Source organism: Nicotiana sylvestris, chromosome 5, assembly GCF_000393655.2.
Source record: "Nicotiana sylvestris chromosome 5, ASM39365v2, whole genome shotgun sequence".
NCBI lineage: Eukaryota > Viridiplantae > Streptophyta > Magnoliopsida > Solanales > Solanaceae > Nicotiana > Nicotiana sylvestris.
Window position 1 is genome coordinate 140,079,183 of NC_091061.1, and position 14,255 is coordinate 140,093,437.

A 14,255-nucleotide genomic window follows, 5' to 3' on the forward strand; every position below is an offset into this window, starting at 1 on the left:
ACTACAAGAAAATATATAAGAGAATATATATACATAAGATACAATATAATATACTACAAGAAAATATATTATGCTACAATATATACATAAGATACAATATATATACTACAAGAAAATATATTATGCGAATATATATACATAAGATACAATATATATACTACAAGAAAATATATAAGAGAATATATATACATAAGATACAATATAATATACTACAAGAAAATATATTATGCTACAATATATACATAAGATACAATATATATACTACAAGAAAATATATTATGCGAATATATATACATAAGATACAATATATATACTACAAGAAAATATATAAGAGAATATATATACATAAGATACAATATAATATACTAAAAGAAAATATATTATGCTACAATATATACATAATATACAATATATATACTACAAGAAAATATATTATGCGAATATATATACATAAGATACAATATATATACTACAAGAAAATATATAAGAGAATATATATACATAAGATACAATATAATATACTAAAAGAAAATATATTATGCTACAATATATACATAATATACAATATATATACTACAAGAAAATATATTATGCGAATATATATACATAAGATACAATATATATACTATAAGAAAATATATAAGAGAATATATATACATAAGATAAAATATAATATACTTCAAGAAAATATATTATGCTACAATATATACATAATATACAATATATATACTACAAGAAAATATATTATGCGAACATATATACATAAGATACAATATATATACTAAAAGAAAATATATAAGAGAATATATATACATAAGATACAATATATATACTTCAAGAAGTGATATTTATGCATGACAATTTAGTGTTTTACTATTGTTTTGTTATTTTCTTTTTCATCAAGCACTTTAATAATTAGATATACATATATACTACATATATATTTTTAATATAGCCATGATACTACAAGAAATTGTCTAAAAAAAAAAAAAAAAAAAGCCCGCTAGGCCCGCGAAGCCCACGAGCCCGGCCCGTTAAGCACAGGACCATGTGGGCTTAGGCCCGTCACGGGCCGGTTCCACCCATTAGGCCCACGAAGCCCGGGACCGCCAGGCCCGGGACCGCCAGAGCCCGGGACCACGAAGCCCGGGACCGCGAGGCCCGGCCCGTTAGGCCCACTAAGGCCCGGGCCCGGGACAAAATACAGCATTAGTCTAGTTTCCAGAAAAGTAAAGATATCGCAATTTGGACATCTGTAGCGAATGTTATGGTCAAAATACTAAAGCCTGTCACTGCAAATAAAAACCTGTGCGGCTGCAGTCATTTTTGTGCGGACCGCGGTCGTTTTTGTGCGGTCCGCAGAGGTGAAAATCTGTGGGGTACTCTATAAATACAAGGTTTTAGGATTTATTTAATATTTTGACCTAGAGAGCTCGAATTTTGGTTATTTTTCGAAGGTTTTTCAAGAAATTCATCGGGGTAAGTGATTCTAACTCAGATTTGGCTAGAATACATGAATCTATCGTTGAATTCATCATTAATTCGTGATTTGGGATGGAATTTGGGAAGAAAAGTTGTGAAATCTTCCAAAAATATAAAATGATGATTTGAAGGACCAAATGGTACCGAAATTGGATAATTTTGGTATGGTTAGACTCGTAAGGGTATGAGGATTCTGAAAATGTAAATTTTACCCGATTCTAAGACGTGGGCCCGGGGCTCGGGTTTTGGTAATTTCGGGAATCGTGCTCTTTGTTGATTGTTCTTGCTTGGGTTTTGTTCCCTTAGCATATTGTGACGTATTCGTTCTGATTTTGGATTAGATTCGACGCGCGTGGAGGCCGATTCGAGGGGCAAAGGCGTCGCGAGCTAGAGATTTAGCCGGTTCGAGGCGAGTAATGATTGTAAATGATGTTTTGAGGGTTTGAAACCCCGGATTGCACATCGTAGTGCTATATTGAGGTGAGGCACACACTTGACAACGAGCATGGAGTCATGTACTATTGGGGATTGTGACTTGGTCCGTCCCGATTGATGATTTTACTGCGTATTTGACTGAAAACTAATTGCTATCATCATTATTTGGGCTGAATGCCATATTTGGGCCTAATGCCAGCTATTTGAACCCTTCGGGGATTGTTGTTGATATTTCCTCACTATTTTGATTTTATAGTTGAACTCAGTCATGTTATTTTCCACTGTTTTCAAAACTCAGCCAAGTTTATTTTGCTTTAACACTTGAAATGATATTTCAAACAACATTTTGGGCTGAGCATCATGTTTTACTGTTTCCCGAGTGGCTTATGTGATTTTTGACTGATTAAGGCCGAGGTCCTGTATTGTGAGGACACTTTTGGATCGGGCTACACGCCGCAGCAGTGAGATACTTTTGATTATGAGGCCGAGGTCATGAGATATGCACGCCACGAGGTGGCCTGTTGATTGATATGAGGTCGCGGGCCTAGATTTGATGTCACGAGATGGCTTGATATTGCGCTTGGGCCGTAAAGGGCCCCTTCGGAGTTTGTACACCCCCAGTGAGCGCGGGTACCCGTTGTGATGTGAGATTAAGCCCGAGGCACTGGTATTGTTCTGAGATTGAGCCCGAGGGGCTGGTACTGTTCTGTGATATTGCCCGAAGGGTGAACCTTATGTGCTTATCTTTTCTTATTTGCCTGCCATTTACTTGTTTAAATTGTGTATTTGTGCCCGAGAGGCGGATTTCTGTGCTTATCTGCACTAATTGTTTTGCATTCATTTGCATAACTATTGAAAAAGTCATTTTCAAAGAAGTTTCAAACTGAGTTAAGATGCTTTAAGAGATTTTACAGCTTCACTGCTCTCATACTGGATTTGAACTGCTTCTATACAGCATCCTGATATGCTTTACATGATTTCTTACCATTCAGACTTTAGTTATGATTATTACTCACTGAGTTGGAGTACTCACTTTACTCCCTGCACCTTGTGTGCAGATTCAGGTATTTCTGGACCCGGTAGAGGGTATTGGCTGGTCGAATGCAGAATCATCGGAGTTTAGCAAGGTAGTTGTTGACGTTCACAGCATCACTTTTCTCTCTCTCTCTCTCTCTCTCTCTCTCTCTCTATATATATATATATATATATATATATATATATATATATATATATATATTTCATTAGTCTGTATTTGTACACTTCAGACTTTCAATTGTATTTATACCCTAGTAAATGCTCGTGACTTGTGACACCCCGGTTAGGGCTGTGTCGGGTTGGACTTTCCGCATTGTTATCGATATTTTCGCTATTTAGTACTATTTAAATCATGTTTAGACTATTTTTATGTTGATTAACTGCTTTAAAAGTTGATTTGGGTTGAACTGGCTGGCCTTGTCTTCACGAGAGGCGCCATCACGATCGAGTTCGGGTTTAGGGTCGTAACATGTGGAGAGGTGGAAGTAGGATGTATTAGCATCTAGGTGGAAGTAGAATTTTAATTTCAAGTATTCTCTATTCGAAGTAAGTTATTGAAATCCGTGATTAGTTGATTTTCAAGATTATAGTGGAAAGAGTTTTTATTTCCTGGTTGCATATTTTGAAGTCCTTTCAGACGGGCAACTAGGATTTTCTTTTGTAAAAGACATTCCCAAAAGTGTGTATGTTCCACTGTTTTGCTAGGTCTATGAAGTTGTTTAGGCCCTTAGAATAGTCATTTTCGTCTAGCTAAGTGTTTGCTACAACATGTTGGAATTGAGGGTGTTATAGCCACATTGTTTCAAATTTGAAAGTTGGAGTAGGTTTGGAGTAATGTTTGGTCAAATTTAGAATTAGAGGGAAGTGATCAGAGTGAGTATGCATTAGGTGCTTGACAGTTGAGTCTTGGAATAATTCAATCCATTTAGTGTTACCATAAAATTTATCCAGTCTTTCCATGATGATAGTGTTTGGATGATTTTTTTTGTGATTAAAATTAGGTTTATTGGTCTAGGTGAATCTAGGTCCTGAGAATCCAAGATCAATTATTTTAATATTATTAAGGCATTTATTGAAAATGGAGGTTTTTTTAGATTAATAGGTGCTCCACAAAAATTTTCCTTAGAGGTGAAGACCTCGTTGAAGTCACCACATAGAAGCCATGCACAGTTATAATGTTCGTGCACTGTTGGTAGGTTGTTCCATATTATTCTCCTATCGGTAAAATTATTACTACCATAAACTAATGATAGTAACCATGAAGGTGATTTATTTACCTAGACAGAGGCATGTATCTCTTGACTTGTGATTGCTACTGTATTTACAACCAATTCATGGGCGCACCAGAGAAGAACAATACCTCTTGATTAACCTTGAGCTGCAACTTCTATTAAGTCTGTGTAATTGAACTCTATGAGTAGCTCAGTGTGATAAGCCATTTTTGTTTCTGTCAGGCATAGGATGGAGGGCTTGTTCCATGTGAGGAAGAACCTGAGATTCTGGCGGAATTCTTGATTATGAGCTCCCCAACAATTCCATAGCATTATCTTCATTAAACCTCTATGTTGTGGGATGCTCTCTTCTGGAGCCAGTGATAAATCCAAGTGCATTAGCAAGTGGTGAGGATTATAACGAGCTGCTAGTAATAAGATATCTTGTAGGGTTGGGATCATAAGCATGACATTTCTCTCTTCCAACGAGGAGGGGTTTAGGCGTGTGTTCAATGAGGTTTTTTGGAGGTTTGGAGGGAAGAAAGTTAGGTATGTTTATTCTATATTTCCTGACATGCAGATCATCAGAAAGCCATTCAGAATCATGGATTCCATGAAGGTCTTCGGTAGGTCGTTATCTTCTTCTGCTTGGTGGTGATTTTCCTGATATGGTGAATTGGGTGGTGAGTTGGAATTGTGGTCGGTGATTGTGTGCTATTGCAGGGTTTGTATTGGTGTTGGTATTAGGGTGTAACGACCCGATCGATCGTTTTGAGCATTTGCACTTTGCTCGCCAGTTCTCGGGCATGACTAGCCCTGTATGATGTATTATGAATTATGTAAATCGTCGGTTGTGATTTTCAGGTTAATCGGAATAGATATGAAGAATGATTCTCATTTTGAAGCTTTAAATTTGAAAGGTTTGACCAAGTTTTGACTTTTTAGTATTTGATCTCGGATTTGGATTTTTATGATTTGATTAGCTACATCGGGTGATTTTGGACTGATCGTGTTAGGAATGTATTTTGGAGGTCTGTGGTAGATTTAGGCTTAAATTGGCGAAATTGAAAATTTGGCATTTTCCGATCGGCAGTGAAAATTTTGATATCGGGGTCGGAATAGAATTCCGAAAGTTGGAGTAGGTCCGTTGTGTCATTTGTGACGTGTGTGCAAAATTTTAGGTCATTCGAAGGTGATTTGATAGGTTTCGGCGTGTTGGTGAAATTTGAGAATTTCTAAGTCTTTAGGCTTGAATCTGAGGGTCATTTGATGTTTTGATATTGTTTTGAGTGTTTCGAAGGTTGGAATAAGTTTGAATGGTGATATGTGACTTGTTGGTATGTTTGGTTGAGGTCCCGAGGGCCTCGGGATGGTTTTGATTGGTTGACGGGAAGTTTGGAATTTGTGTTGTGCTGTAGATTTTGTTGTTCTTGTTATTTCATCACCTGAGGATTGAGTACCACAGGTGCGAGGTCTCAAAAGCGATGAGGATATCGCAGATGTGAGTTTGGCCTTTAGAAGAAGATCCGCTGATGCGGTTATTTGGACACATCTGCGGGACCGCAGGTGCGGTGCCTGGGCGCAGATGCGATCCTTGTAACTTAAGTGAAAACCGCCGATGCAGTAATCTTGTCCGCAGAAGTGGCCCGCAGGTGCGTGAAATGGGCCGCAGGTGCGAAAGTGCTGGGCTGAATGTATAAAAAGGCCCCTTCGCGATTTTCAGTCATTTCTTCATCATTTTTGTGCGATTTTGGAGATCCAAGCTGTGATTTCAAGAGGGAATCAAGTGTTGACAGAGAGGTAAGATACTTGGGCTTTGTATCTTGTATTTATGGTGATTATTTCATTGTTTAATCATGAAAATTAGTGGGAAAATTAGAGAAAGAGTTGGGAAATTAGGGCTTGAAATTGGAGAGTTAAATTGGGGATATGAAGGGGCATTTGAGGTCTGATTTTGATGATCTTGGTATGTATAGACACATGGAAGGGTAAGGATTCTAGTGTTGTGATTTTTATCAAATTCCGAGACGTGGGCCCGGGGGTCGGGTTTGGCCAATTTCGGGATTTTGAGTTTAATTTGATAATTTTCGCGTGGGCTTTGTCCCTTTGGCATGTATTGATGATATGACTCTGATTTTGGATAGATTCAAGGTGATTTGAGGCCGAGTCGAGCGGCAAGGGAATCACAGTGTAGATGTTTGTTCGGTTTGAGATAAGTAATGATTGTAAATCTTATCCTGACAGTTTGAAACCCCGGATTTCACTTCGTTTCACTATATTGAGGTGACACACACGCTAGATAACGAGCGTGGGGACATGCACCATTGGGGATTGTGACTTGGTCCATCCCGTAGCGACTCTTAAGTTGCGTATTTGAGTGAAAACTATTTGATACACTTTTGTTTTGGAAAATATTACTATGTTTTGGGTTGAATGCCATATTTTGGCCTCGTGCCAAGTTGTTTGGACCCTTAGGGGATTTTCCTTATTATTTTCTCACTGTTTTGACTTAAGATCTGTGCTCGGTCATGTTATATTTTTATTGGTTTCATAACTCAGTATTTATTACTCCTTTGATGCATAAAAATGATATTTTGGGCTGAGCACCCTGTTTTACTGATAGCTCGAGTGGCTTGTGAGGTTGATGACTGAGAGAGACCGAGGTCCTGATTTTGAGGATTATATATTTATGGATCGGACTGCACGCCGCAACAATATATATATATATATATATATATATATATATATATATATATATATATATGGGTTGGGTTGCACGCCATATCGATCTATGGATCGGGTTGCACGCCGCATCAATATGTTGGATCGGGCTGGACGCCACAGGGATATAGAGCTTGGGTTTTAGGAGCCCCTCCGGAATCTGCACACCCCCAGTGAGCCCAGTCGACTATATATTTATGGATTAGGCTGCACGCCACAACGGTTATTATAAGGTACCTATTGAGCGTGAGTGCTGAGTGTGAGCGCTGATTGATGAGAGTTGAGTCTCGAGTGACTGAGAGACTTGCGCGAGGGGCTATATATATATACACGAGTGATGCTTTGCCCGGGGGGCTTATTTTTATAAAATTACTGTTTTCACCCCTCTTTATATTGTGCCTCTATTGAGAATGTTGAACAAATGCTTTTAAACAACTTTCATTAAAACTGAAGTTTTTACGAGATGTTCGGAATTCAATCGTTGATTTGGCTTTGTTATTTCCACAGAGATTTTTCTGTTATGAGATGTATATGATTTATGTTTTCCCGAGGGACTGTATACGAACTATGTTTTGCCCGAGGGGCCGATTATGATTTTCATCACTTTTACTATAAATTGTATAGAACCTCTATTGAAAATGTTGGAAAGCACCTTCAAATGATTTTTACCAAAAGCTGGATTTTAAATGAGATGATTGACTCATATTCTGATTTGAAAGCTTGCTATGCTTACTGAGTTTAACATTGTGGATTTATCGTTTCCTACTGCTCCATCTTTATTTACTTTTATTACTTACTGAGTTGGTGTACTCACATTACTCCCTGCACCTTGTGCGTAAATCCAGGTATTTCTGAGCTCGGTGGCAGGTTCATCGGAGTTAGCAAGGTAGCTGCCTGGCGATTGCAACCCTATTTTTCTCCCTTCTTATTCTCCCTTAGTGTATTTTGTGATTCTCCCCGACCATGTTGGTCTTGAGGTTGCCAGACAGTTGTAGTAGATGGTCATGACTAGTGATACCCCGATGTCGGGCTTTTTTTCCGTACTATTGTTTTGCTTTAGACACTATATAAAGGTTTATTGTTAAATAGATTTGATTTTAACCTAACAATAAAAAAATACTGATTGGTTTTGGATTTGTGTCGACTGGCCTAGTTCCATGATAGGTGTCATCGCGACTGAGTTGGTTTTGTGGTCATGACATAGGGGTTGATGGGGCCTCACTGGTTAGTGGGGAGGAGCAAACTATGACAAGAAGCTGTTCTGTGGGGGGGGGGGTATTCCAATAGGGAGGGAGGTGAGGTGCTTAGGCTTGTCCTTGTTGGTATTGAGTTGGCAGTCAAAATGGAGATTTGGGTTGAGATGGTGTTAAGGTTAGTTGGGGTGGTATTTGGACGATTCTTTGAGGGATGTAATGGATGTAATTTCAGTGGTTGGTTAAGGGGGTAGGCCATTGTTGTTGGTTGATGGACAAGTATAAGCTTTATGCAGTGTACTACTGTGTGATTTAGGTGATGTGGATTCAATGGGAGTAGTATTGGGTGGGGGTTCTTTAGGTAGTGATAATGGTGAGGCAGTGGAGTCTAGCAAGTGAGGTGGAGTGTAGGATATACTTTTGGCATTTTGGGACATGGGAAGTATGGTAGAGTTTGTATTTGTTTGCATGGACATCATTGTTACACTTTTTTCATTTATGCTAGGTGTGTATTGTTTATGCAAGGGCATGTTTGTATCTAGAATTAGAGTAGTAGACTTATAATGATTGACTAGTTTTGTTTGTTTCTTCTTGTTGTTTTGATTTGGAGTTATGCGTTTGGACATGGCTCTGCAGCTAAGGGGGTGTAAGGGGGGTGCATTGAAGTAATGATTAGTTTCTCCTAGGTTGTCAGGGGACGTGGGTATTGGGGATTGTAGGTAAGATGATGATGGTTTGGAGGTATTTAGGTTAGGGTTGCATGGATGCGTTATAATATTGGGTGGATTTGGGCGGTTTTGGCTTTTGTATGGGGTGGGTCCGGTGTGGGGTTGTGCTTTGGTAGGTTGGATTGGTTTTGTAGGTTGAGGTTAGTGGTTGGTTTTTTAGTATTATGGGGGTCGTGTGGGTCCATTGTGTCTTTCATGGTGGTATTGGGGGAATTTGGGTGATTTTGACATTTGGATATGGTTTGGGATAATTGATTGTCTTTCATCATGGTGTTGCTCTTGTTCTTAGCATAGGTGACAGTTTTCCATTGATTTTGTTGATCATCTTCACTGGTGGTTGCATTTGGATTTTCTTGTGTTTGATTTGGAGTGGAATGGGTTGTAAAGGTTGGGAAGTAATGAAGGTTATACCCTAGACATCCACATGTTGTACATATTATAGAAGAATCTTCATGGTGGATTAATTGGGTGTGTGTTCCTAATAGAATTTCAGATGGAAGGGATTTACCTAGTGGTACCAAAATACAAAGCCTGGCATAACGGCATCTGGATGTATGCACTGTGCATGGGTCAATTTTAATGAGGTTGCCAATGAAATCCGCTATTTTTTTGAGTATTTGCAGGTCATAGTATTCAGTGGGTAATTCCTGTAACCGGATTCACATATTTGTATAATTTGTGTGTGTTAGTGCTGTGTTGAATTTGGGTTCCCATTCGCGCATGGAGAGGTATTGGATCCCTATGAACCAAGGTCCATTTTGGTATATTTTGTTGTAGTTTTCTAATTTTTGAAATTTGATAAGGTAGAAGTCATATCCTAGATCTATTAATTGAAGGGTTTCGTTAAGTTGCCTGATTGAGTTTAGCTTAATCTTAAGATTTTTGTAGGACATTTTTTCCCCAGGAGTTTGATAATAATGGTTTGTTGCCAAGGACGGTATAGCCTTAGTTTGTCATTTGAGGATGTGGATATGAAAAAGGGGTGTTTGGATGGGTTGAAATTTTCATCATCTAGAGATAGTTTTTTCAAGAATTCTATTTCTAGGGTGGGGTTAAATGGTAGGGGGGGGGAGGGGAAAGTGTATCACGAAAGCGTACCTTGTTTGTGTTGGATGATTGAGTGTTGGTTTGCACATCTTTGTTTGAAGCTTCTTTAGGTTTATCAATGTTGCGATTTAATTGGTCTTTTTTTTGATATGATAAGTTGTTCTCTGATGCCTCCTTCATTAATACTGCTCCTTTTTCTTGTTAGATGTTCCTTTAATCTTTCCTCAACACATCTACAATTGATGTGTTTCCACTACATCTCAACACTACTAGTTTAACGAGGCAAGAAAATGAAGGTGGATTGGGAACATCTCTTCGTCTGTCCTTTGTGAGACTTAAATACATGCTTGTTTAGATAAATATATGTGCTTTAAATAGGTGAAAATGATGATTTCATGCAACGTATTATATTGGAGCATTCTTAATGAAATAGTGTTCGCGGAACTTATATAACACCAAGAAGTGCAAAAGAGGTTGCATGAAAATATCTATAATATCACAATGGGGGAAGTTGTGACTGATGTTGATATGATGTTTAGGTTATGCTTAGCATATATTAAATTCTACACATAATAGAAAAGCTATCGGAATAGAGTCCAAGTTCCAAATTCGAGCCTATTAAAGAGTCACTATTACATGGGTTGTTGCAATACTGTCATTTATAATATTGTACTTGTTTTCGGCTATATGCGGGTTTGATTTCTTTTCTCAATTGTTGGTGATTCTTAAAACTATCAGAGGATTCACTCAAGATTTATTTTGGTTAATTTTTTAAATATGTTTAAAAATTTTAATCAAATAAAATATTATTGGATTAATCAAATAATCTTAATTCTTTCATTAAGTATGTTGTCTATATCAGACCTCTTGAGGTATGGTCCTTTCCCCCAAATGTTATGTGAACATGAGATGGTTTGTGCACCGGATTGCCCTTTTCCCCCCAAATAATCCTAATATAATTTTTTGGGATACAGACTATGGATTTCTAGAACATCTAGTAAAATATTATTTAAATTATATTAATGAGTGAACATTCTAATCGATATTAAATAAGTGAAGCGATAATATTACTCTGCACCGAATATGTAAAAACGCTCCCCGTACAACGACTATTTCACAACGGTACACACCAAAAGGCAAAAGCCCCTTTTTTGGGCGAGTCGAGGACACGCACAACCTCCTCACAGGGATGCCGGCCAATAATACGGCGGTGCGTCCAATGCAAAATAATGACCCCTAAGCAGGGACAAGTAGCTCCGCGGAAGGAATCTCTACAAAACTTAACTATGCATCGACGGTAGCTGCTCCATTGAAGCCGGACCCTAAAGGAAACAGACTCGAAAATCCGAATGTCAAAGCAAGGGTTACCACACATAATGGTATGTCTTTTGTAATCTTCAAGTAGAGTGACTACTACGGGGCGATGGCGATGGAATGTAGATACAAAATCATCGGCTAATTTCTCACAAACAGACCCAATAGTGAGCGCATTCGATCAGTCTTTGCAGAAAGGGTGTCGCTAAAAGGTGATGTTAAAATATGTTTATGACTTTAGAACTATTTTTACTGAAGTTACGAATGATGATGACTTCAAAACAGTATGGTTTAAAAGATCAATTGATGTAGATGGTTTGGTAATGTGGCTACAAAAATGGATGCCAGACTTTAAGCCGGAGGAAGACTCCCCAATTGCACCAATTTGGGTACTACTATCGGGCCTTCCATTTCACTGTTATACATGGCATTATGTTAAACAAATTTTAGGGCCTGTTGGACTGCCACTATCTATGGACATTGCTACAGACTATAGGACGAGACCAAGTATGGCAAAGGTCCGAGTGGAGGTAGACCTTACAAAACCTCAACTGAAATATGTATGGGTTGGTCAAGAAAATGAGACTAATCCCCTGAAAGGATTCATGCAGAAATTGGAGTATGAGGGAGTACCTAAATACTGCAAGCACTGTAGGAGACTTGGCCACTCTATTATACAACATAGAGTTGTTGAGAAGGAGAAAGAGGAGAAGCTTCAGGAGGCGACTAAGACCAAGGCAATCATGCCTGATAACAAAAACATTACTGGAGAGACTAACAAGGAGGAAAACACTGAGGCACAAAAAGAAAACCAACCAAATAACATGCTAGATGAGGGAACAAGTATTAGTAGACCTACAAAGTAAAGAACAAAGCAATGATGGAAATTAGGCTGATGGTTTCACTCTAAGTTAAAAATAAAAGAAACAGGAAGACAAAAGACTATCAACAACAAACATATGCCGCTACGAACAATGAAAAGAAAGAACCAAAGAAGCAAATCCAGGAGCAAGTTGATAAAGTCGTACAAACAGAGAAAGCACGGGAACAAGCGAGTCATGCGGAACAAAGTGCTCAAGAAGAACATGTAACAATGAATACACAGGCTACACAAGTAGAAGTAGGAACTGCAAGCAGCACCAAAAAAGGAATAAGGGGAAGAAGAAAGTTCTAAATAACAAGTTCTTGAAGGTTAAAAATAGAGTGTAGGCCAAACAAAGAGTAAAACATATTACTGAAAACAACATGATAGAAGCTATTGAGGAAGAAACATCGACTAACATCAACCTTGAAGATAAAAAAAATAGTTGCAAATCATAAAGGAAAAGAAAAGGCAGACAAACAACATCAGCAAAGTGGAAGAATTCATTAGAAGAAGCAGAAGTGTGGAGATACTATCACCTATGATTTTTGATCCAGAAGCAATACAAGGGTTAGAGGGTCAATGGGAGGTAGATTTGGGCCCAGTTGAAGTAATTCACAATGAACTTCACCAATGACATGGTCCGAAGCTAAACAGCACAGAGGATAGTAATACAGTTGAACAATCACATGAGGAATGTATGTCCTCCTCAAACGAGGAAGTTGATGATAGATTCCTCAATACTACAGTACCGTACAACAACTGAGAAGAAGATCCGATGATGAAGGAAACAAAAGAAATTATGGACAAGCATGGACTTTCACCTAGGAGTAAGAAAACAGGGGAAAAGAGCAACAAGAGTGGGCACTCTAAACCACCTGAAAGCTCTCAAAATTAGTTCACCCTCCATCCTTATTTTTATGATGAACATCATAATATGGAATATTAGAGGGATGAAATCAAAAGGTGCAACAAAAAGACTAAATAAGTTGGTCAACATACACAAGGCAGACTTTGTGGCTCTCCAAGAGCCCTTTTTGGAAGCTAATCAAATTGAAGGCTACAAATTGAAGCTAGGATTTGATAATGCCACAGCAAACAAGAATGGTGAAATATGGTTCTTCTGGAGAAACAATTATGATTGCACAATTATCTCTAATAAAAAGCAACAAATTACATTCAAATGTAAAAAGCAGGTGAAACCATTTTTTTCAGGATAATTGCAGTATATGCTAAGTCAACTGCAACAAAGAGAAATAGTCTTTGGAGTAACCTAAAAGAAATCCACAGGAGTGTGGATGGTCCTTGGACAGTGCTTAGAGACTTCAACTCAATTTTTGCTCCCGAAGAGAAAAGAGGGGGAATCCTTCATAAACTTAGTAGAAGCCTTGATTTTCTTAACTGTTTGGAGGAATGTGAACTTACAGATGTAGGTTTCACTGGCAATATATTCACATGGTGCAATGGCAGTAGAAGAACAAGAAGGATTAGCAAGATACTTGATAGAGTTCTTACGAACGAAGAGGGGCAAGATGTCTTCTAGAACACAAGAATCGATCATCTTTCTAAAACTGGTTTAGATCATAATCTTCTACTTATGAAGTGCTCTAATAACAACGATAAGGTGATTAAGTATTTCAAATTTCTTAATTGCTGGACACAACAACCAGAGTTTATGGAATTAGTAAAGGATTCCTGGGCACAAGAAGTACATGGCAATGAACAGTGGATCATGCAAAAAAAATTTAAGACACTAGCAAAGAGATTAAGCACCTGGTCAAGACAATGCATTGGAAATATTTTTGACAAAGTGCAACAAATTGAAGCAGCAACTAGAAGTATGGAGGAAATATATAAGGAAAATTACTCCGACACTAACAGAGAGAATCTTCATAAGACTCAAGCTGAATATATTCACTGGCTTAAGGTGGAGGAATCTATCCTCAAATAAAAGGCCAGAATAAAGTGGGCCGAGGAGGGTGACACTAACTCTAAATACTTTCATAGTGTCATCAAACAAAGAAGAAGAAAAGCTCAAATTCATAGGATAAAAAACAAGGAGGGACATTGGATTGAGGGTAATTCTGCAATCTCTAAAGAAGCACTACGACACTTCAAGGACATATTCACTAAAGATGAGGAAAGGGATATGGGAGATATACTGAGATAGATTGAATCTATCATCACAGAAGAGGACAATGATCTACTTCAACATATCCCCACGGAG

The 14,255-nt window shown here is 38.0% G+C and overlaps 1 protein-coding gene across 1 annotated transcript; it reads left to right on the plus strand.

Annotated features, from left to right (window-relative positions):
• The first annotated feature begins 12,840 nt into the window (after positions 1 to 12,840).
• LOC138869400 (uncharacterized) lies at positions 12,841 to 13,979 on the plus strand. The gene is made up of 3 exons (XM_070147016.1): positions 12,841 to 13,145; positions 13,244 to 13,535; positions 13,632 to 13,979. Exons 1-3 carry the CDS (start codon positions 12,841 to 12,843, stop codon positions 13,977 to 13,979), a joined length of 945 nt encoding a protein of 314 aa, XP_070003117.1.
• The last annotated feature ends 276 nt before the right edge of the window (positions 13,980 to 14,255 follow it).